General features: G+C 49.5%; 1 protein-coding gene and 1 long non-coding RNA gene across 27 annotated transcripts in view; both read right to left on the bottom strand.

Moving 5' to 3' along the window:
* The window catches only part of MAP4 (microtubule associated protein 4), a 214,632-nt gene that overhangs the window by 8,166 nt on the left and 181,858 nt on the right, over positions 1–24,608 (bottom strand). For 14 of the 26 annotated variants that reach the window (XM_083466492.1, XM_083466501.1, XM_083466511.1 and 11 more), the window contains 9 exons: positions 23,282–23,459; positions 21,160–21,219; positions 20,701–21,017; positions 16,943–17,071; positions 11,441–11,533; positions 8,301–8,381; positions 6,104–6,185; positions 3,065–3,177; positions 234–405 (listed from right to left, as the gene is read on the bottom strand). In XM_083466492.1, the coding sequence (XP_083322618.1) occupies positions 234–405; positions 3,065–3,177; positions 6,104–6,185; positions 8,301–8,381; positions 11,441–11,533; positions 16,943–17,071; positions 20,701–21,017; positions 21,160–21,219; positions 23,282–23,459 (1,225 nt within the window). The remainder of the gene's footprint in view (positions 1–233; positions 406–3,064; positions 3,178–6,103; positions 6,186–8,300; positions 8,382–11,440; positions 11,534–16,942; positions 17,072–20,700; positions 21,018–21,159; positions 21,220–23,281; positions 23,460–24,608) is intronic. The other 12 variants (XM_083466495.1, XM_083466507.1, XM_083466504.1 and 9 more) reach the window with 9 other exon arrangements.
* LOC310689601 lies at positions 23,717–24,066 on the bottom strand. The gene is made up of 2 exons (XR_014517546.1): positions 24,029–24,066; positions 23,717–23,951 (listed from the first exon to the last, which is right to left on the bottom strand). It is a non-coding gene; the product is annotated as an uncharacterized lncRNA (long non-coding RNA).

Raw genomic sequence — 24,608 nt, 5'->3', positions numbered from 1 at the left:
TAACGGGGACGGTGGGGGGCGGGTTAAGCCGCCCAGCCCCTCCGCACTCTGCCTCTCCTACTAGGGAGGAGGGCAAAGGACTTCTCCTGCCTTCGAGAAGGTACCTTAGGAAAAGCTGCCTGGTGTCCCACCCCCAACTTCCACCTCCCGCTCTCATCACCCCTCAACTCCCGCCCGCCCCCCATCATCGCAAAGCACCTCTGGGGAGGCACAGAGGAAGGCCTGGCACTTACTTGTTTCTTGTATGTGAGTGTCGAAGCACTGAATTTCCCTTTGGTCGCCGCCGCCGCCACCCTGGGCGGGCGTGGGCAGCCCTACGCCATTCTCCTGCGTGGGGGGGCTGCCACCTGGCGGGGGGGCGGTCACAGCTCCGTTCTGCGGGGCTGCCTCCTCGCCCCCCTCGGTCTACAATGAAACAATGGGGTGGGGGAGGACAATGAGGCGTCAATACAAGGATGGGAATGGGATGTGGCGAGATGAAGGTGGAGGAGGCACGCGCTAGCAGAGAGACGGACAGGTGTGTGGCGTTCCCAAAGCAAAGGAAGGATTGGACTCTGATTAATAAAATACACACAGAGGCTTGGTCAGCAAGACTCTGGGAGGAGTGCGTATAATCATCTGTCTCTCCACCCCTTGGCCCAGGTCGTTTTATTCACAAAAGAACTTTTTACACAGTGTTTGTAAGAACCAATCAGATTTCCTCTGAGCATTTCAAAAACCCCCACGTGGAGACAAAGTCAGATCAAAAGAAATCCTGTTAACTACAAAGAAACTATTTCCTACTTGAGCATGCATAGTAGTCCAGAGTAAATAAAATAGTAAGCAATGCTTTTAGGAAACCCGGAGGTCATAAACAGCAGTAAATGGTATTTACCATCTCCTTGTGAACTCTCTTCCTGGCCCTAAGATTAACAAAACTAACAACAGCTACATCAAAGAAACTGCCTACTATCTTTATGTACTGAGGATGCCTGATGAAGCAACTGGCCTGTGTTTCAGAATGCTTATACGTGCCTGTCAGGCGTAGAAAATGAACAGTAGAAAAAAATGGCCAGAAATGCAGAGGCTTGTGGGATTTGATCAGAAATTATTGTCAATGAATCGAACCCAGTCAACGCCATGCTTTCATCGCGGACACAATGGCTTGATGCATATTTTATAATTCTTCATAGTAATCCCATCTGATCACTACACAGGTGGGAGGGGCTTCTCTTAGGAGGTGGTCCGCGTCACCTACACAGGCGTGTATGAGCCTCATGAGGGAGGGAACAGAGGCAACCTAGACTCAACAGCCCTGAATCACGGCACCCTCCTCGCCTTGCTGGCCACCTTCCCATTGCCGCCACCACCTCCTCCTTTCTTTGATCAACACACAAGACGCTCACTGAAATCTGTACGTGATTTCAGGATCCTAATGTTGGGATACTGCCAGGGAGACGGGGGCATCAGGCAGGCCCCCAGCTGGCTCCAGTCACCGGCCGGCAGCCGGGCGATCACCCATCTCCCTTGGAACAGCATCAATCAGCGACACAAGCCTCTGAAATCTTCAGAGGATTGTACACGCTCTATCAGCAGAGTGAATAAATCTTCTCACAACGGAAAAGGCGGACAGAGCCATGTGTAAGCATTATCTACAGCATAGTTCGGGAACAAAGGAAAACATGTCTGCTTCCTTTCGTCTCCAGCAAAACAGCAGTACAAAAGCAATATACAAAACGGAAGTTCCCGGCAAGTGCTGGAAGTAAACAGGCATGTGACACACAACAGTCATGCCTGTTCCCTTTTAAGGTGGAAGGGAACTATATCCTAACATCTAATCCTTACTTTTTTGGACTGCCCCTGCATGTGAAGGTAGGCTCCGGCGGACTGATCGGACAGTCAACGGTCGAGAAGGCAGTTTCTGCACGTGCAGCAGGGGGAAGTGAGGGGCAGATGAGGCTAATCCACTAGGGAAGGGAGCCCATTTAGGAGAAGGAAAACTCTGATCCTAAACTTCCACTGCCTTATGGGATATCTTCAGGAAAAGAAAAGGCTAAGGAGTAAACCCTACATAGATCTGGAGTCTCCATGATGGTGGATGGCTCTGTGTACTCCTACTCTTACTACTAATTTATTATTTATGCCCCACCCATCTGGTTGGGTTTCCCCAGATACTCTGGGAAACTTATCACCCCTAGCCAAGCTGGCTGCAGGTAATGGAGCCAACATAGTTCAACATCTGGGGGCCCAAGGCTGCAGGACTCTCCCCTGATGGGAGGGAGCTGGGCGGGACTTTACAAGGTATAATTCTGGGCCCTGTTTTCAAATTCTCGTATTTATGCACACATGTGCTAGCCGAGGGAGAAGGCAGAGGAGCTTGGCTTCTGTTTATGCACACAATGTACACACATGCTCCAGGGAAGAAGAGGGTGGGTCCCCTCTCCACGCCCAGGTGCCACGTTATACCCATAATGCATTTCTAAGAACTTAATCTTTCAGTGTGGCAGCACCTATACTGCTTTCACTGAATGCTTTTCAGCACCTGATAAAAACCCTTTTTTTAAAGGCAAGCCTGTCCAGATGCTTAGAAAGTTGATGCGAGTTTTAATACGTTGTTAGTTACTGTAAACTAGCCTTTCTCAACCTGTGGGTCCCCAGATGTTGTTGAACTACAACTCCCATCACACCTAGCTAGCAAAGCCAGAGCTCAGGGATGATGGGAGTTGTAGTCCAACAACATTTGGGGACCCTCAGGTTGAGAACCGCTGCTAAACGTTTCAAAAGTCTTAAAACGATTGCCGTGTGAATTCTTCCTTTTTTGAGCGGTTGTTGTTGTTCTTAACAAGCGAATTTTATGAAACAAACGAATAGCCTCCGATACTTATGAAGCCCTAAAAGGGGTAGGTGGGTGGGTGGAATGTCCTGGGGGCTCCGTTCAGCACCCTCCATCGGGTGGCACCGTGGAAATGAATGTGAGGTTGGCAATGTGAGGATGGCAGGACGGACGGGTGGCCGCACACAGGAGGTGGGGGGGAACCACGGGGGGCAAGGAGGGACCCATGCCTGGGTGCCGCCTGAAGCATACCTTCACGGTGCCCCCAGCCGGGACGTGCCCCACGTTGTCCAGAGAGCCCACTTTGGCCTGGGCTTTCTCCTTGAAGTTCAGCTTCTGGTTTTCAATCTTGACGTCTCCGCCGCCTGGAACAAGGAAGGGAGAGTGTTACTCGAGGGAGGTGGCGCTGCTGCCAGGAGCCCGGCAGTTAAAAACACCCCACAGCTTGCTTCCTCTCGATGTGGGTTGAAGTTTGTACGAGGGCTCATCGCAAAGTATTGGAAGACACAGGATCTACCCACTGTGGAAGAATGGCAGATGAAGGTGATAGACTATATGGGACTGGCTGAAATGACTGGCAGAATCCGAGACCAGGGGAAAGAGACGGCGAAGAAGATTGGAAGAAATTTAAAATTTATCTTAAGAAATACTGTAAAATTAATGAGTGCTAAAATGTTGAGGTTATAGAAAACAGGGGATTACAGCTGTGAAAGATTAAGTAAAAGAAAAGAACAAGGGAAAATTAGATAAAATTAAGGGGGAGGATTTGCTGAAATAAATTTGGGAATTGGGATGCAGAAAGGGGAGGTACGGGGAAGTCGGCGAAGTAAGGTATAAGAAAGAAAGGATTCGAAATTATACATGTTTGTTTATGTGTTGTATGTTTGTATTGTGTATTGTTTGTGTTTATATAAATTGTGAAAAACCAATAAAAAAAAATTATTAAAAAAAAGAAGTTTGTACAAGGGCTGTAATGTTTAACCAATTAAGGGGGGGGGGGACCTCAAATCCATCAATAACACACACACACTTCTGCACGTCCGAAAAGGTGCCTCGTTTTCAGCAGTCAGAAGCATAAACTACATCAGCCCCTGCCAGCAGAGTCTTATTCTTTCTGGATTTATTTACAAAAAATCTTTGCATACTGCAGTGTCATTAAAGGAAGCCCTGACCATTAGGTCCAGTCTTGGCCGACTCTGGGGTTGTGGCGCTCATCTCGCTTTATTGGCCGAGGGAGCCGGCGTACAGCTTCTGGGTCATGTGGCCAGCATGACTAAGCTGCTTCTGGCGAACCAGAGCAGCGCATGGAAACACCATTTACCTTCCCGCTGGAGTGGTACCTATTTATCTACTTGCACTTTGACGTGCTTTCAAACTGCTAGGTGGGCAGGAGCAGGGACTGAGCAACGGGAGCTCACCCCGTCGCGGGGATTCGAACCACTGACCTTCCAATCAGCAAGTCCTAGGCTCTGTGGTTTAACCCACAGCACCACCCGCGTCCCAGTGTCATTATCTATCTTAAAAAAACACACCACACCACACTACAGTTATTCAAAAGTTACAATATAGCTTTGTCATATCTATATCTCGAAGTGGTTTACAGCTATTAGACCATTAAAAAGATAAAAACAGAAGTCAATTAACCATGGTGGATGTATTCTTAACTGCCTGCAAAGGCCTAGCAGAAGAGAAAAGTTTTCAGCAGCAGTTCCAAAGTTGGCACAGAGTTTTGCAAAATTTCACAATGGTCAATCTCAATTTCTGCAAATTTCCTTAGCGAGGGATCTTTTTTAAAAAAAGTTTCTGGGTGTGAGGAATTTTTGTGATTGGACAACATTTAGCTTGGCAATTTTTGTTCAATGAAGAAGCAAATAAATTGCTTTTGTGAAACCAAAGAATGCTAATGTTACCTTCTGGAATTGTCAGGTAATGCTAAATAATAAAATTTATATTTATATTTTATTATATTATAATAAAACTACAAGTACTTGGAGATCATGTTTAATTATTCTATGCAACCTTACACACACTTTACTTAGCAAAGCTAAGTTAAATACCTTTTGAATTCCTTCCCAGAAACGTGGACCCCTTTCTTTAACTAGTTAATGACCCAGATCAAAACCTTCTTATACCAACTGCTCAATATTCTCAGTGGAAGGGTTACGCTAAGTAATATGTTTGAATGCAGAGTGTGCTAAGTGTGCGTTTAGAGATAATGGATAAAAGAAACACCATTAGATGTACTTCTGGATAAGTGTTTAATGGTGATTGTATTTGTTTAAAAACCAATTAAAAATTGTCTAAAAAAAGAGAAAACCATTTGAATTCCTAAATCATGTTACAACTTCTTAAGAATTTGGGGAATTTGAAAGTTGAAAAATTATGTACAAGTATGTAGGAGACCGGGACGCGGGTGGCGCTGTGGGTAAAAGCCTCAGCGCCTAGGGCTTGCTGATCAAAAGGTGGGCGGTTCGAATCCCTGCAGCGGGGTGCGCTCCCATTGCTCGGTCCCAGCGCCTGCCAACCTAGCAGTTCGAAAGCACCCCCGGGTGCAAGTAGATAAATAGGGACCGCTTACTGGCGGGAAGGTAAACGGCGTTTCCGTGTGCTGCACTGGCTCGCCAGATGCAGCTTTGTCACGCTGGCCACGTGACCCGGAAGTGTCTGCGGACAGCGCTGGCCCCCGGCCTCTTAAGTGAGATGGGCGCACAACCCTAGAGTCTGTCAAGACTGGCCCGTACCTTTATGTAGGAGACCACTGTAAGCAGATGGAAACAAGAGCAGGATTTTGACTCACTTGCAGTATAAAAAACATTATGGACAATATAGTTTGATATAAAAACTGGAGCACGGACTAATATGCAGTTGTAGATGTTTAAAATAAGACTCCATGGATGGCATGGTGGGGGGAAGTCCCGAGATTCGGAGAATCTCCACAAACAGCATGACTTTATTGATGTGTGTTTATTTGTACTCTCTATCTGCAAAACTAATAAAATGTCTTGGTGGGGAAAGAAAAGTTGAAAAATCTGATACACCCTAATGTCACGTATTTTGAATGAGGGAATGGTTGGAAACCAGGAAATAATAATAATAATAATAATAATAATAATAATAATAATAATAATAATAATGATGATGATAATGATAATTATTATTATTATTATTATTATTATTATTATTATTATTATTATTTATTTATTTGTACCCTACCCATCTGACTGGGTTTCCCCAGCCACTCTGGGCGGCTTCCAACAAAGATTCAAAATACATTAGAATTCCCCCTCTCACCTGGCTTATGCTTGATGTTTGCCTTTGAGCCGCACTTTGAGGACACTTTAGACAAGTCGATCTTCTTGTTCAGGATCTGCACCTGCAGGACACGAGGGGAGGAAAGAAGAAGGAAGGGTCTCAGGAACGAGGAACGCCAGGCCTGCTGTCAGCTCAGCAGAAGAGATCTCCAGGGCTCCGCTCTTCCAGCACCCTCTCCACCCTCCGCCCAGACTGGCCCGTTGGTTATGGGTGCAAGGCATGAGCCGACGCCGCTGCTGCTGCTGTTCCGGGGACTTGCGAGGGGTGGGGCAGAAGGTGATCATGCAGCAAAAGGGCGGGGTGTGGGTGTGTTCTCAAAGCCCCATCCCAAAAGAAGGCGTTTTTTAAAAAAGTTAGCGCACTGTGCCAAACCAGAGGCTGGAGAGCGGGCAGAGACGACAGCATCAGGCGTTACACATTGCATCGGTCGGTGCTGGACAAATAATACTAATTAATGGTGCTGATTCATCTTAATAATGGGGCTGAATGCACTAAAACCCCCAGAGCTCTCCCTCAGCTTTACTGAGACGCCGGCTTGCAATGCAGTTTCTCTTTTTTGGGGGGGGGGGGTTGGCTGCAGGGAGCACTGACAATAATTATAACATTATTTCCATTTTTATCGGTCTGGTGTCTCCCTGTGGGTGCCCAGGGCGGCTGCCCTGCCTTGCTAGAAAGAAATCTTGGGCAAGGAGTTCAAAAGATGTGTGTGTGTGTCCAGAATGCATTATGCAAAGTCTAGTAAATCTGCATAATTCATCCCAACTTTTCAAAGCACTTGGGAAGGGAGGGGAGAGGGGGGGAGGAGGCCACGTCCAGGGAGGGTGGAATGACGGAGGGGAAGGAGGGAGAATGTTTCAGGTTGCCTCTTGGAACAGAGGCAATAAGGCTGGGGTGGGGGGGAATTGTACAGGGCACGGAAGGCCTTGCCCACTCCCCCCTTTCTGGTACCTGCCTTCTTAAGTGCTCCTGGCATCCTTAAACGTGGAGAGCCAATGGTGGTTTAATGCTTAAGGCTCTCGGACTACGACCTGAGAGAGCACTGGGTTCTAATCCTGCCTTCCAACTCACCCAGGTCCCTGGGTGACCTTGGGGCAGTCACCGCCTCTCAGCCTAATCTACCTCGCAGGGTTGTCGTGGGGATTCAATAGGCAGAAGCACGTATGCCGCCTTGAGCTCCTTGGCAATTAAATACCGTATTCTTCGCTCTATAAGACACACTTTTTCCCTCCTAAAAAGTAAGGGGAAATGTGTGTGCGTCTTATGGAGTGAATGCAGGCTGCGCAGCTATCCCAGAAACCAGAACAGCAAGAGGGATCACAGCGCTCCCTCTCACTGTTCTAGCTTCTTGCTTAGTTGTGCTCTGTCCCTTCCCCCACCTCCCGGAAGAGCCCCCAAGAGCCACGCTCCCTTTAAAGAGCCGTGCAGAGCGTGTGTGCGGTTCTTGGGGGCTTTCCCCCAAGGAAGGAGAAGGGCAACCCACCAGTGATGGGCTGCCCTCCTCCCTCCTCAGAGAAAAGCCCGCAAGTGCCGCACACACGCTCCATGCGGCTCGTGAAAGGGAGCGCTGAGCAGAGCCTGGGATGCATACAGGCGCTGCTCAGTGCTCCCTTTAAAGAATATTGTTTTTCTTGCATTCCCCCTCTAAAAACTAGGTGTGTCTTATGGAGCGAAAAATACGGTAACTCTCCCCTGGCAACCGGGAGGACTAGGAAAATTTGCGGCCTGCACAACAAAGCCTTGGGATGAGCAGAAAAGTCAGAGCTCAGGGCAATGTTTTCTTTTCGTGGCACGGCTTTTTGCGGGGCAGGATAAATGAAGGGGGGGGTTCTGGTTTATATAGTCAGCAGGGTGCTTTTTTTGGAGGGGCGGTTGCTTTGTGAAACTGTAAAACCCCAAAGCTATTCATATTCTACCAGCGCCTCCCGTGGAAGCGAGTTCCGTAGTTTAACTACGAGCTACATCCCTGCCAGGAGTCATGTCCCTGTTGCAGGGTGGAGAGGCTCAGGAGCGACTATGGATAACTCCGGGGACCTGCTTTGGTGGGGTGGAGGCAGGGGGACGATGTGCTGGTGGCTGGTCTCTGTGTCTCAGGGCACAGAAGGTATCACAAACCCAACAGGTGGAAATGCCCGTCCCGTCCAAGGCCGAGTTGGCCAGCTGTGGTGGTTCTACTCACATGGGTACTGCCCTGGCTGGGCCTGGGGGCGGTGGCCGACTGGGAGTGGACGCCCGAAGACGGCCTTTGGGTATTTGGAACCTGAAAACAATATTGAGCACTTTACTCTCCGGACCGAGAGGATGGACAGCTTCGATTTTTGTGGATCGAGGAGATGGAGAACGGAAGTGGGCGACAGCATGGGAAGGAGAGAAGGAAGGAAGGAAGGAAGGAATTAAAGGTGCCACGAGACAGAGAGAGAGAGAGAGAGACCCCAGAGAGGGCACAGTCCTTTCTTCTCAGAAGTTCTGGACAGGCCACAGAAATAAGTTGGATTTGAAAAGGGACAGCTTTATCAAATAAGTCTGGGAGGTTGCGTGTGATCCCTGCAGCTGGTTTTTTTTGTTCTGGAGTGATTTTTATTCACAGGGGGGAGAGGGACAGAAGCTACAGATAAAACCCAGTAACGGGAGAGGTAATAGCTGCAAAATCAACATGGGAAAAGGAGATGCAAGGAAGGTCATTTTCTAGACCTGCAAAGAGAGAGTCTAAACGCTTCCAGATTCAAGCAGAGACAGAAATAGACTTGAAAGAGAAGTTGCTGGATTACAACTTATTACTAAGCTGAAAACTATGGAGAGACCTGGTCTGAATAGAGATACTGGATTCTTGTCTCATTACACCTGCTAAAGCTACTTTTGGTCTTCTGTGTACTTGCTTTTTCCTGTAGGACTAATTGCAGTCGTTAACAATAAACAGGTTTACCATACCCATTGAGTCCATCACCCATCTCCTATTACCCTCCTGAGAAAAACCCCACCCCACTATATATATAAGGGTCCGGTGACTTCTGTTTCAGTGTATCTGAAGAAGTGTGCATGCACACAAAAGCTTATACCCAGAGCAAACTTAGTTGGTCTCTAAGGTGCTACTGGACAATTTTTAAAATTTATTTCTAAATGCTTCTGTTTCAACTGCCTGCCCCCCCCTGGGATTATGGCTAGGGTACCATCCTACGCCAGCCTTCTCCAACCTGCCCCCCCCCCAGTTGTTTTGGACTCCCAACTAGCATCAGCCTCAGGATCGCATGGGAGTTGTAGTTCAATCGTCTGGAGGGAGCAAGGCTGTTCTATGGGAAGCTGAGGTTCACAGCACCAAGAATGCAGTGGAACCTGATTAGGGAAGGGGGGCAAGGAAGATGCCGCAGCCAGAAAAAGGTTTGCATGGAAAAAGCAAATGTTACTTGCCCCCGACGCACTGATTCCACCCCCCACACAATCATTTTCCCTGACAAAAATGGAATAAAATTGCAATTATCCACAGAAGAGTGCGATTTGACACATTTTTAGCTTTCAGAGGAAACCTAACCCCTGCAAGGAGGATCAGCCGACTCCATAGCAAATGCAGGAATGTCTCGAAAGACCCAAATCACCCACGGAAGGCCAGAGAAGACATACCAGAGGAAGCTGAGCTAATAACGTCCCTTTAAAATACTTTGTGTCAGCAGAAGGAAACCTGCACATTCGCCACCCCGTGCCTAAGGTACGATTTTGCGTGCTTATTTTGGAGGGGGCGAAAGCCGAGGGACAGGGTAGACTTCAGTCTCAGGGGGAGTGTCACAGCCCCCCCCCGAACTGCCGCTACATGGAAACCCCACTGTTATCATTTCAGAGAGAATCTGTGTTCCTCAGGCCGCCTGAAGCCGACAGAGAAAAGATTTGTGTCTCTGACAACCAGCTGGTGTTTCGACACACACACAGCGGCTTGTTAACACTGGGGGCGCCGACCGGGCGCACGAGTGCGTGCAGAGTGCTACGCGTAGTATCGTTTCCCTTCCTTCCCTATAAAGACACTGAGGGGTCTGGGATACACAAAGCTCTCTCTGTCTGCACTGCCTAAGGCCTTTCTCAAGCGTTAAAAGGAAGAAGCACACAAAAGGGGTCTTGTCAGACATGCAGGTACGTTCCCAAGGCCTGCGATTAAAGCTTTGGTGGATTAATTGCACCGCCTAACAGATTAAGGCTCCGTCCTCCTTCCCGAAGCGCCAGCATGAAACATCTTGCCACAAGTCACGGCACTTGGGGTGGGGCACTGCCAAGAGCAGCCCTGGAGATTTGCCTTCTGCAGAACAAGCGACACGTGGAAAGCAGTGATCTGACAGCTTGCAAAGTTTCAAGGAGCAGTAGGGCTTCCTAAGCGCTGAGAGGAGTGATGGGAGATCACCTAAACGAATGGGATGAACACACACTCAAGAGACGTGCTGTCTCCAAGACCACCCCCCATACACACAGTTCCCCCCCCCCAAAAAATGTGTTCCAATTGCAGGATACTACGCTGGGCGCAGCACTCTTCTGTCCCCTGAGAAGCTTGACTTTCTCCTGGATAAGGCAAACCCAGAATCAAGCAAAACAGAAAAACACAGGAGGAGGAATGCAAAATACGAAAAATGTAAAAATCTGCATGATTTGTACAAGTTACAGAACGTCAGCTTTTCATGGCACAGAGTAAAATTCTGGCTTCCAATTTGTATGTACTGTTCAGCTCAGAATGACCTTCTTGTTGCTGGCCCCTGTCTGTCTCGAGAGACAATGGAGTGTGTTTCCAGAGGTGAAGTCAAACCACTTGTTAGCAGCACCAAAGTGACCTCCCCGGAGCACAAGGAGGTATTGGGCTGTCCCGGCAACAAGATCCCCTCTTGGTCTTGCTGGTGTGATCCAAAGAAAAGCAGACGAATGGCCTAGTGTGGCTCAATTCCTACTTGGTGGAGGGGGGGGGGTCTCATCTGTGTCTGGGCCGTACCAATGGAAGACCGGAGGGGCGAAAGCGAGGTCATGTGCCCGGCTGGGTCCCTCAAATTACAGTTCCCCTCCCAAAGCGCCGTTGCTTACCAGTGAATGCCTGCTTCTTACTGGGTTGCCTGCTCCTTCGATAGCCCCATAACTTTCCCTCTTGCTTCCCCCACCCTAAAATCTGGAGGCTAAGGGAAGCTTCTGGTAGAATGCTTCCAATGGGGGGTTCCTGCTCCTTTGTGGTCTTGGTGGAAGGGGAGGTTACACACGCACACTAACACACACACACATACACACAGAGGACAGTCAAAAGCAGCACGAGAGAAAAGGAGTTAGTAGAGAGACTGGTGTCTGGAACCCTGCAATACTTACATTCCCACCTCCAGGGACATGCTTAATATTGTCCTTGGACCCACACTTGGACTGGACGTGGCTGTAGTTGGCTTTCTTGGAGACTATCTGGACCTGGAACGTCACAGAGATGGAGACACAAGGGAAGAGGGCTGGTTAGAACTCTCTCGAGGGAGCGGGACACGCCACGGCAGAAGGGTGGACGGACAGAGGACTCGTGTTAGAACCTGAACCCAGCTCCGAGGATTAAGCGTGAACAAACTTAAGACGGGGGGGGGGGGGAGAGGAAGAGGAGGCAAGCAGACAGCGACAAGGAAGCGAAGCAGACAGTGGTAAGTAGCGGCAAGAGCAGAGCGGCAGACCCCTCTCTGCAGCAGAGAGGGGGTGTTCACTGAGTGCGGAAGAGACTGCCAGGAAGACTGGCCTTTATGGATGAACCCCTGGTGGGAGGAAGACTCTAATCGAGCTAAATTCGTGCTCCGGTGGAAGGCAGAGCATTAATGAGGTAATTGGTGCTTCCAGACAGAGCCCAGCTTGCAAGTGTGTTGTTGGCAAATAGCTTTTTCCAAAACTTGTTGGACTTCCCCTGGAAAGGCTAAATCCAGGTTAACTGAGGCGCAGGGAGTACAGTGCTGGCATTTTGATGGCAAGGGTGTCGTGTGGATGTAGGGGGGAGAAAGCCTTGTTTAGGTAAAGGTAAAGGGACCCCTGACTATTAGGTCCAGTCGTGGCCGACTCTGGGGTTGTGGCACTCATCTCGCTTTATTGCCCAAGGGTGCCGGCGTACAGCTTCCAGGTCATGTGGCCAGCATGACTAAGCCGCTTCTGGCGAACCAGAGCAGCGCACGGAAACACTGTTTACCTTCCCGCTGGAGTGGTACCTATTTATCTACTTGCACTTTGACGTGCTTTCAAACTGCCAGGTTGGCAGAAGGGACCGAGCCATGGGCGCTCACCCCGTCGCGAGGATTCGAACCGCCGACCTTCTGATCGGCAAGCCCTAGGCTCTGTGGTTTAACCCACAGTGCCACCCGCGTCCCGCAAGCCTTGTGTGCATAAGGACAAAAAACACACCTATCTGGATGCTCCCTGTACTGGGGTGGGTTCCATTGAGTCTGGTATGGTCCACTTTTCAACATGATAGACTGACGTGTTTTGAATTTGCAGAGGAAGAACACAGAACTTGGGGTGCCGTTGACAAAGTTAAGGCTGCCACTGATCTGTGCTATATGGTCTTGAGTATACAGTCTTGCTTCAGTAGAAGTGATTTAACTGTGATTCCTCCACACTGCGTGGCATTGGGCTAGATGACTTTTGGGGGTCCGTTCCAACTTTACGATTCTATGATTCCATGAAGTGCCTTATGGGTTCAGGCCAAGGTGTCCATCATTCTGTGCAAGGATCCCAGAGACCAGCAGGTGCTTGGGGGTCCCACAACCTTCCCTCTGCCTGCCTCTGGATTGCGTAATGCAAACGGATGCAAACCCCCCCCCCCCTGAAAAGCACCTCATCTCAGTTGGCATTATCGAGTACCTTGCAAGGACCAGGGCACATCACCCAGAGGCGCCAAGAGGAGAAGGCTTTGTATCATCTAGTGCAGCGGTTCTCAACCTGTGGGTCCCCAGATGGTGTTGGACTACAACTCCCATCATCCCTGAGCTCTGGTCTTGCTAGCTAGGAGTGATGGGAGTTGTAGTTCAACAACCCACAGGTTGAGAAAGGCTGATCTAGTGTCTATGTATTTACTGATTGCCGGAGGGGACTGTGTGATTTCCCTGGACTTCTACTTTGCTTTCTGGCAAAAATGAGATGCCTAGTGAAGAACATAGGAGGAGTAGTTCTGGATCAGGTCAAAGGGGACCCGTCTCATCCAGCACTCTGTTCTCAGTGGCCAAACAGATGCCCCAGTGGGAAGCCTGAGAAGAACCAGGGTGCAACAGCTCTCTCCCCATCTATCATTGCAGGTGATCCCTTCCAACTCTACTTACAATTCTATTCCATGATGCCCAGATCTAGGCTACTAGTCTGTGATCAGCCTTACCTCCATGCCTAATCCTCTTTTAAAGCCATTTAAGTGGGCAGCTGCTGCCTCTTCCTGTGGCAGCGAGTTCCATAGTTTAAAGATGTGCTGTGTGAAGTAGTACTTTCTTTCGTCTCCCCTCACTTTTCCAACCTTCTGGGTGCCCTCATGGTCCTTCAAACGGGCCTGATAAACTGTATGCCGGCAGCATCTGTTAAAACCTCCCGTCTTTGGCTGAAATGTGTCTAAGGGGTTAAGACTAGGCCTGTCTGTATTAAAGACCTGCTTTGTTGGGCTGCCTTTTCCATGTCCTTTTATTGTTTGTGCCTCAAGAGAAACAACAAAGAGGCCTTTGGGCTGGCCAAAAAAGCTTATGACACAATGAAATTTGTTAGTCTTTAAAGTGCCACAAAACTGCTGTTCTTACTGCAGCCAACAAAGACTGTTATCCCCCTGGGCGTCATATGCAGAGAGGTGACCTATATCAAAGGCTTGTATTTCAGGAATTTTTGAACATTCTGGCCCTCTAAAAAGGGCAGGCAGCTCAACTCACCTTTGTGTTTTGTACTTCCAAGGGAAGCACTCTGGTTAACAGCCGGCTAATCATTTTCTATGGGGAACCACTAAAGGTATTGAATGATGGGTGCATTGCAACTGTGTATGCAGAACAGCACACATGAACTACACGAAGCACGAATACCACCTCCTGCATAGGCTTTCCAGCTAAGAAAATGTTGAATGCAATGCACCCCAACATGAAACTACGGCTGGGCTGAATGGAGATGCGCTATTAGCTTCTATCTGTGTCTGTCTGTCTGTCTGTCTGTCTGTCTGTCTACCTATCTAACCCAGGGTTTCCCAAATATTGATGTTAGATTAAAGGACACCTTGTTGTTGTTGTTGTTTAGTCGTCTCCGATGGACAACCCCATAGGGCTGCTAAGTCTAGCCTCGCATGAGAATCTTCATGATTTCCTTCAGAATGGATAGGTTTGATCTTCTTGCAGTCCATGGGACTCTCAAAAGTCTCCTCCAGCACCAGAATTCAAAAGCATCCATTCTTCGGCGATCAGCCTTCTTTATGGTCCAGCTCTCACTTCCATACATCACTACTGGGAAAACCATAGCTTTCACTATACGGACCTTTGTCGGCAAGGTGATGTCTCTGCTTTTTAAGATGCTTTTTACAAGATGTAAAAGGTGGCAGCTGTGCAGTCCTGGTTTTGGAGAGGAACCCATCTGGGCTGCTTCTCCCAGAACAGTCACCCTCTCCCCTTCATTCTTTTGAGCAAAAGGCACCCTTGGCTTTCGAAAAATCTTTCTCTGAGCCTGGCAGCTGCTTCCCCTTTTGAAACCAAGTGCCCCTGCTCTGTCGGAAGCAGAGAGCACAGAGTCTTCCTGCTGGCAGAGGCCAGACGTGGGGAGCAGAGGGAGGCATCGCCACGTCCTGACAAATCACCCAAGTCCGACTTAATTGGGGTCAGGTTTGATGCCAGCCAGTCGGGGGCATTGTCCATGTCCTGGACAAGCTGAAACACGTCCCAGAGGCCATTAAGAAGCCGGACAAAAAGGGCTGTGTTGGAAAGCCCAACCTGAGCGGACAAAAGCACGGAGGAACGTGCAGGCCCTGGCGGTGCCAGGCCAGAGCTGGTGACTCTGTTTATTATGCCCTTCTCCTGAGGATAGTGGGTGCTGGCAACTTCAAAGCACCTGGCAGTGCAAGGTTGCCCAAGTGTGCTTTGGGGTACACCTGGCTACAGCTGGTTTGCCAGCAGTGGTTTTCTACACCAATGTGTCTTGTGTGTCAAAATAAACACATGTAAACTCCCAACAGCACTGGCAAGCACAGCCAATGGCTAAGGAAGCTAGGAGCTGCAGTCACAGAATCAGAGAATCACAGAGTTGGAAGGGACCTACGGGTCATCTAGTCCAATCCCCAGCAATGCAGGAATCTCAGCCAAAGCATCCATGGCAGATGGCCATCTAATCTTTCCTTACAAACCTCCAAGGAAGGAGAGTCCACCATGTCCCGAGGGAGACCGTTCCATGGTTGAACAGCTCTTACCGTCAGAAAGTTCTTCCTGATGTGCTTGTCACTTGAAGAAATTGGATCATAGACTCGTAGAGTTGGAAGGGACCCTATCATCTAGTTCAACCCCGCTGCACTGTAGGAACTGCAGCTCAAGAATCCCAGCCCAACAACACCTGGAAGGTCATAAGTCAAACCCACCCCCACCCCACCCCCCGTGCATAGAGAGATTGTGCATAAGCTATTTAGAAACATCATCCACCATGGAAACGGCAAATGTGGGAAGCTGGGAAGTCCTTGAAGCATTTGGAGCGAGAAGGTTTCTCTCCAAAATACTCTTGCTTTCCATCGCTGGGGATTTGACTAACCAGAGGACACCAGAAGCCTCTCCCCGGGAGATTTGTCTCCCTGGGTCCAGCAGAACTAAATCCCTGCTTCTCTTTGAGGTGGCCAGTGTGTGTTATCACTTGATACTGTAGGTGGGGACTCGCATCAAGGAGCACTTCTCCATGCGAAGACATCCCCTCCACACAGAAAGCTAGCGGGCCAGGGGAAGGCGTAACCTGGAACTGCTTTCTTGTGACATGGAGGTGTATTCCGCGGTGACAGTTCCTCACTCACAAACATAAATTTGCCTCGCTAGCAAGAGGTGTTACCCTACAGCAAGCCGCTGCTACTAATGTGCATTAGATACCGTTCTCAGGCTCGTCACAGACAGGCTTTACAGGACGCAGCAAGGAGATGAAAATTCTCAGGGATGGAGGGGTTGGCCGATTCTTGGGAAGCTGCGGGTGCTGGTGGGAAGCAGCCCACCCTCCTTTTTCGGTCGGAAGGCAGAGCCAAGCAATTCCCCCCACCATTGCAACCTTGAGGGTGGTCTCTGAGCACCCTCTTGCCGTTAGAAACACATGGGCTGGGACAGCGAAGGTTGCTCCATTGGGGCAAATGGGGCACAGCCCGGCCAACCTCAGCCTGTCCTTCACCAGTCCCCATTGGTCCCCCTTCCTACTGCCCAGGGGCTCTCCAAACTTCCTCCTCCATGTTGCCCTTGTAGGGCTTGGCAGGGAGGAAAAACACTCGTGTTAGCTCCGCCTGCCATTATCTCTGGCGCCACCTACTGTTGGCCTCCCAGATCCAAAGAGCACCAGCTACCGCTGGACTTGGTGCTCCGTGTCAAGGTACATTCAGGAAGATGTTTGCGGGATGGCTCTCCGTGAAATCCACTAGCAGGAGGGCAGGATGTACAACAAAGAAGGTGCGTGCAAAGGAAAGGGGGATGGGAATCCGGGAAGAAGAGAGTGTCAATGGCAAGAGCGGGGAGACAGGAAACAAAGATGTGTAGAGAGCTAAGAGAGGAGGAAAAGTGACCCAAAACATGGGACGGGAGCGGGTGGAGCAGGAAATGAAAAGTGCAGCGTAGCAGAAGAGCTACCGCTCGCCTCTCCCGAGTGATAGAAGTCTGAAATGGAACTCACTTTCCCATTGGGCTGCTTTGGGGCGCCCTCTTTTGAAACAGCCGCTTTAGTGGGGGCCGTTTTAGATACTGCATTGAGTTCGGGCTTTCGGGCAGCCCCGGCGGACTCTGCCTTTCTTTCTACTTTTGCCTAAATGGAGACAAATGGAGGGTGACTTTTTGCATCATGAAAGGAAATAAAAATATAACGAAACGAAAAGCAATGATGGGAGGGGGAAGGGCAGCTGGATGTCTAAAACAACATTCATGGGGATCCGACAGGCCAGGGAGGAGCCCGCACACAGGTGGGAGGTGGTGGTCTGACGGGGTGGGAGAGGGGGAGAAGCTCAGGGCAATGGCTCAAGAAAGTAGCCTCCTTGCCTGGAGCTAGGAGACCTGGGTGGAAGCCCCCCCACCTGAAATGCTAGCCAAGGGGGCGGGTCTCCCTTTTGCAACTGAGGGACCCTTCCCCTGCTGTCCACGATGGTCACAGCGGCACCTGTGTGATGCTCAAGCCTGGAGAGAGTCTTCAAGAGCCGGCGCAGCATGGCACAAACTGGGGAGTCTGGTAAATGGCTCTCCACCCCAAATTCTGGTTTGGGGCAAAATGTGGCAGTCGCTCATTCAGGGGCAATGCAATCTAAGGATGTTGGATGTTCTAATCTAAGGATGTTGGACAGCTCTAAACGGCCTCGGTCCAGTATATCTGAAGGAGCGTCTCCACCCCCATCGTTCTACCCGGAAACTGAGGTCCCGCACCGAGGGCATTCTGGCGGTCCGCTCACTGTGAGAAGCCAAGTTACAGGGAACTAGGCAGAGGGCCTTCTCGGTGGTGGCCCCCGCCCTGTGGAACGCCCTCCCACCAGATGTCAAAGAGAACAACAACTACCAGACTTTTAGAAGAAATCTGAAGGCAGCCCTGTTTAGGGAAGCTTTTAATGTTTGATGTATTACAGTATTTTATAAATTTTTTTGGAAGCCGCCTAGACAGGCTGGGGAAGCCCAGCCAGATGGGCGGGGTATAAATAATAAATTATTGTTATTATTATTATTATTATTATTATTATTACTACTACTACTACTACTACTACTACTATTACTATTATTATTAGCTCTTCCAAGCTACAGGTCTCCCAAGACGGAACACCCATTTTTGCTATCCACCATTATCCAAAGTGCAGAGTTTCTTGACCTAGACACCTCCACCCTGAAAACAGTCCCTGGATGAAAGTTGGAATTAATTTCTCGAAAGCCCACAAACCATTTATCTTCTGGGGTTCCCACTCTTTTAAAAAAACACCGGGTTGTTGTTGGCATTAGGTAAGATTCCTGTGCCACTGTGAGCCTCTGGGGGGGGGGCCTTTTAACCCCCAAATATTCTTGCAGTCAAATCTGGGTTCTGTTAAGGCTGATTGCTTCAAGCCCACCCTAGGGAACAACGAGACAATGGTGCAGATGGTATTGAGCAGTTTCAGGCCTGGAAACACAGGCCAGAGACTCAGCAGCCACTGCAGGAAGCCAGATGCTCCCTGCCGGTGTAAGTCTAAGGAACAGGAGCCACCTTCCTGCTCTTTGAAGTAAAGGCACCTAAAGACAAGGCAACCTGCTCCATCACAAATTCTTCTATTGCATCACAAATAAGAGGGAAGACTCAGGAGGGAGCAGCCAACTGGGAGAGAATAATTAGGCTGTGAACATGCATTCTATTAAAATACATCTCTTGACTGTGGAAGCTCTAGAGTCAAAGGGGTGCCAGGATTCAGAGGGTCTCCCCTCTGAAGGCAGCAGCCAAAGCAGCTCAAGCCAGTCTTGCTCCCTTCCTTTCTTCCCACTGGTCTTTCTTGTGGGACATGTCAAAATACAGTTTTGTTTCAGCTTCTCTTAAATGGGGCTAAGGGCTGGTTTGTCCCAGCTTTAGGAAGGGCCAGCAAAGGGCAAGGTCGTCGTAACTTAGAGGTGGAACATCTGCTTTGCATTCAGAACATCCCAGGTTCAGTGCCCAATGGAATCTCCAGGTATGTCTGGGAATGCCCCTGTCTAAAAACTTGCAGAGCTGATGCCAGCCAGCATAGTGAGTTGGGTGGACCAATGGTCTGACTCGACTGCTGTTGTTGGCACCCATCTGCCTCAAGAGACAGTGAAGTGCAGCTCCAGGGGTGAAGTCAAACCTCTATGTTAGCAGCACCAAAGTGAACACCCTGGGGCGCAAGCCTAGACAGTGTGTCTGGAGGTACTGGGCTGCCTAGACAACAAGATCACCCTCTCAGCCTCACTGATGTGGTCCAAAGGAAAGCAGAGCAATATATCCGACACCAGCTGGGCTGATTTGTGTAGGGTTTACTCCTTAGCCCTTTCTTCTTCCAAATATATTCCACAAAGCAGCGGAGGTTTAGGATCAGAGTTTTTATCCTCCTAAATGAGCTACCTTCTCAGGCAGACGAGCCCCACCTGCCCCAATATATGTATTTCTACATAGACAAATCTCATGTTAATTTGTGTGCGCTGACCTCAAGTGGGTGTTCTGTCTGAGGCCTCATAATGTTGGTCCTGATCCCCAGGAAGTACACGACATTTCAACTACTGGAGAATCTTGCTGACAAGCCTTGGGTCATGCACATATCAATGAAGCTCTGATGGGAACTATGGATTCTTTGGATACTGATATGGCCATTACCATTCCCTTTTTAACTGCTGAAGACGATGCAATTTCTGATCCTGGTTCGGAAGGGAGTTGAGAGCCAAGGACAGCCAACTCTCCCCCATGGGTGGGACCCAAAATCTCTTTTAGGGGTGCTGACGTTTCCATCCTTGCAGATGGGGCACACAAATCGCCCCGCCATTTATCCACGGGGAGAGATCTAAAGCCCCAATAATTCAACCCATCTCTTCCAACATGTTAGCAGATTTAAGGTTGGGGGGGGAGTCCGTGGGTTGTTACTTAAGGGGAAGTGAATGCATTAATAAGCCCTTGGTTGCCTCAAGTAAACATTGGGTTTGAGGCCCAGCCAACCAGGGCAACATAAGAACCCCAGCAGATTTAAGGCCCTGATTCGGCCCCCGCAAAATTAATCCAAACAGAGACCTGTTCCACTGGTCTTTCAGAGAAACGGAGTACAAGCAGAGGCTCAATAATTTGAGATGTGTTTGGCCACAAAAAGATGACACCTCTACAGAGGGACCAGTCTCTCACCCTGAAAATTTGGGGATTAGCCAAACCTGCAGAACACAGCAGCAGCCAAAAGGGGGCTCTGTACGAGAGCCACATCAAAAAAGCTCTTTGCCCGCCCTCCCTACAAGCACTCTCCTGGCTGGACCATGCAGACAGGCTCAAATCCTTTCCTCCGAAAGTGACCCCCCTGGAGGTCTGAGCTCTGTGTTTCCAGATCCAAAGCACCCGCTTCTCTGCTGCAAAAAAGAACTAAGGCTGGCAACTGCAGCAAGTGTGAGGGGCTTGAGGACAGCAGCAGCAGCTCCTTCTACAAGAAGGACATGGCAATCTGCGGCTCTCTGGAGGTTTTGCTGGACTACAACTCCCATGATCCTTAGCCATTCACCATGCTGGCTAAGGCTGCTGGGAGTTGTAGTCTAGCAGCACCTGGAAAGCCACTTTTTTCCCCACCACTGTGCTAGGGTAGCACCCTGGATTTCAACTCCCATCCACCCCAGCCAGCATGGCCAAGAGACAGGGATCATGGGAGTTGTGATCCATCATCGCTGGGAGAGTGTCATGTGAGCACAGACAACCAATCGCCCAGAGAGATATGGGGCAGGGGGACTTACCCGTCCTCCGCCAGGCTGGTGCTTGATGTTGTCTGTGGAGCCGATCTTGGAGCGGACGTTCTTCAGGTCGGGGGCAGACACGCTACTGGTGGGGGGCCGGGAAGGCTTGGCGACGGGGCTGGTTTTTGGTGCGGTTTTGAGCGTGGACGCCTTCTTGGGCTCGGCGGCAGAGCTCCCGGTCCCCGAGAGCCTGGGCGTGGCCGGCTTGGGCCGGCTAGCGGCTGCTCCGGGCAGGCCGGGGGCAGCAGCGGTCGGGGTGGTGGCGCTGCTTTTGGCAGCGGTGGAGGCCGGGGCGCTCTTTGGACGGCTGAGGTCGGCTGCCGAAGGAGGAACAGAAGGAGGAGGAGGAAGAAGAAGAAGAGAGGACCGTCAGCAGGGGAAGCCGCAGAGCCACCCGAAGAAGCCCCACGTGGCCACCCAAAGAAGCAAGCAGGATGCAAAGCCGGGAGAGCAGGTTACCTGATGGCGATTTTGCGACGGTCTTCTTGGCATCGGCAGGTTTTGCGTCTGTCTTGATGGCTGCACAACACACAAAGACAGCAGCCAAGCTGAACCTCTGCTCTGCCGGGGTCAGTCCATGGCAGGACCTTGCTGGTGCCACAGTTAAGCAGGCTACCACCGCCCCTGTCAGGATTCCCAACACCCTACATTTCTCTCATGCCAGCGTGGTGCAGTGGTTAGTGTGCTGGACTAGGGAAGGTAAAGGTAAAGGGACCCCTGACCATTAGGTCCAGTCGTGGCCGACTCTGGGGTTGCAGCGCTCATCTCGCTTTATTGGCCGAGGGAGCCGGTGTACAGCTTCCAGGTCATGTGGCCAGCATGACTAAGCCGCTTCTGGCAAACCAGAGCAGCACACGGAAACGCCGTTTACCTTCCCGCCGGAGCGGTACCTATTTATCTACTTGCACTGGTGTGCTTTTGAACTGCTAGGTTGGTAGGAGCAGGGACCGAGCAATGGGAGCTCACTCCGTCACGGGGATTCAAACCGCCGACCTTCTGATCGGCAAGCCCTAGGCTCTGTGGTTTAATCCACAGCGCCACCTGCGGGAAACCCGAGGTTCAAATCCCTGCTCAGCTAAGGTAACTCACTGCATGACCTTGGGCAAGTCACGCTCTCTCAGCCTAACCTACCTCTCTGGTTTGTTTTGAGGCTAAAAAATGGAGAGAACTGTGCATGCCACCTTAGGCTCTACCACCCACATCATCTTGCCTCCTGGATGCTAAATGTGTACCATCTACATAGCCATTTTGGGATGTAAGCAGCATATATGAATCAATAAAAAAGCAAAGAAAGAGAGAATGTGCAATTGAAGCAGGCAACACGAATGCTAGGGGTGATACACAAACTATATTATGTTCAGAAGAGACCTGCTGAAATAAATGGATTTGTTACTTACATCTATTTATTTCAATGGCTCTAACCTAGCCATTTTAAAATGCAATTCCTAGTGTTGTCAATGTTTTCCATCTCTTCTAAGCCCAAAATAGCCTCCAAGGCAGTTGGCCATTCTCTCCCTCTCTCCGATCTGAAGAGACACATTGCTCTTAAGAATTTCAACTTGCAATGCGCTATGCTCCACACAAGGCAGGGGAAGTATTCAGTGTCAGGGTAGATCAAATCCTGCACCGACAGCAAAGCAGGGAGAAACCGACTTGCTGGATTGGACAAAGGTACTCAGGCAGCGGCCAGCCACTGGGAAACTCGTAAGACGAAGAAGAAATCCTCGACTGTGATGGCCCAGTGTAAACACTGCAAGAATTGCTTGTTTTTCCCACTGTGGGAAACGACTAGAAGTTCTGCACAGTGCTATTTATCAAGCAATCCATGCACAGAGCACGGTTGGTTTATGAGCTTCAGTCTAATATGTCTCCACCGGTAGATTTAGGAATTTAAGCTTGAAGCAGTATACAGCCCAGATCATACACAGGCTGGGCTAACTAACAGCGAGGTCCTGTTCCTCAGTCCCGGGGGTTAACAAAAATACCTTAGATGCTGCCTTAGATGGAGTCAGACATGACAGCCTGCTGGATCAGGCCAATAACTCTTCCTAGTACAGCATCTTGATTTCCCAGTAGCCAACTAGATGCCTCTTCTGGGAAACCTGCAGGCAGGATTCAGGCACAAGGGACATTATTCTGCCTTAGGGTTTCCAGCAACTGGCGTTCAGAAGCATTGCGGCTGCCAACTGTAGCCATTGATATCCTTCACCTGCAGGAATTTGTCTCATCCTCTCCTAAAGCCATCTAGGTTGGTGGCCATGACTGCCTCCTGTGGGAGGGAGTTCCACCGGTTAACAATGAACCGCATGGAGAAGTCCTTTCTTGCTGGGTCCATCTAGCTTGGCAATGTCTGCTACGCTCACCAGCTGTGTCTCTCCAGGGTGTCAGAAAAGGGACGCTTCCAGACCTGAAGATGCCGCTGGGTACTGAACCCGGAACCTTTTGCATGCAAAGCAGAGGCTCTACTCACTGAGCTACATGTCCCTAGGTTGCTGAATTAGCAAAGCCGCAATGCAAGAGCGTGCAGCTTCCAAAATCAACGTCCCTTTTCCTGGCAAGTTTGGGGCAGAGGAATACTCACTGGAGGGCCTCTTGGGTGGCGAAGTGGCTGTGCTCCTTGCGCTCGGCGCATTCGTACTTGCAAGTGCCGTCGACGGCCTGGGAGTGGCTGGGCTGCTTTTTGCGGCCGGCCGAGGAGTTGTAGCGGACGGGGGCTTCAAAGGAGAGGTCCGCTTATCGGGGCTCTTTGCGTCTGTCCCCTGGAAAGAAACAAACAAAAAGGACCCAAGTCAAACAGAGCTTTCCCGCCTTAAGACAACCTCTCATCCATCTGAGATGCTTGTTCAGATTTTCCTTGGAAAAGAGTTGCATGCCTAACAGCACCACCTTCAGCTTTGCAACTTTGGGTGGGCTTCATGGAAAGGGATCTATAGCGAGTCGCAAAGTCTGCAACTTTTCCCTGCAAGGGTCTCCCTGCTCTTCCCATAACAAGTGAAAAGATAATCGAAAGTCTGTCTTTTCTTTTTCTTTTTTAGAATTTTTATTAGTATTTCCCACAAAACAACACGAAAAATATCAAAAAATAACAATACACAAAACCCAACATACAAAAAAAACCCAAATCCATATCTTACAAGTTAATAATATAAACACTAAAAAGAAAAACAAACCTTGACTTCCACCAATCCCACAACACCTCCTTTACCTCTCATTGTGTTTTCCTGTTTCCCTTATCATCTCTATCCTAGCATCTAGATATAAATCCCTCTTTCTTATCCTTTCACTTCACAAGGTTATTCCAGATTCAGCCAGATTTCTGTCCTCGAACCTTGACTTTTAAGGTATTCATTTAGACACTCCCATTCCTTTTTTACTTCACTTTTTGGTTTTTGTCTTATTATATCTGCCTGTCTTTTCAGGAGGAAATCAGACTTGGCTTAAATCAAGATATCCTAATCTAACGGGGGCGGGGTGAATTGAATCGATGGGCAGGCACATTCTGTATCAGCAGCCAATCAAAATGTCCCCAAATAGTGAGCAAACTTCTAAGCTATTCTCCCACAAGGTGCATGTTCAGCAAAGGGGTGGGCGAAGTTTGCTTGAGGCTAAAGCCACAAGGTCTCCATTTTGTGACCATCGTAAAGGTGGAGTGTAGGAGGAGATAGCAAACTTAGCTGGATCAGGCTTTCCTAAGGGCTACGTAGGTTTCAGGCTCAAAGGAACTACAACAGCAAGTAATGGCTGATAACCCCAACCCCATTTTGGAAAACAAAAAATCTCTCTCTTATCCTAAATCTGTCTCCAACCTCAAACAAAACACAACAGATTATCTGGGGTCAAATGAGTGATTTCACCTAGGTATGGAACGCTGGCCAAATGGACGACCAAATGTTGCCTGCTTAGCATTT

This window comes from Podarcis liolepis (genome assembly GCF_965112155.1).
Source record: "Podarcis liolepis genome assembly, chromosome: 12".
NCBI lineage: Eukaryota > Metazoa > Chordata > Lepidosauria > Squamata > Lacertidae > Podarcis > Podarcis liolepis.
The sequence above is the reverse complement of the archived record's forward strand: the minus strand, read 5'-3'. Positions and strand labels throughout refer to the sequence as shown.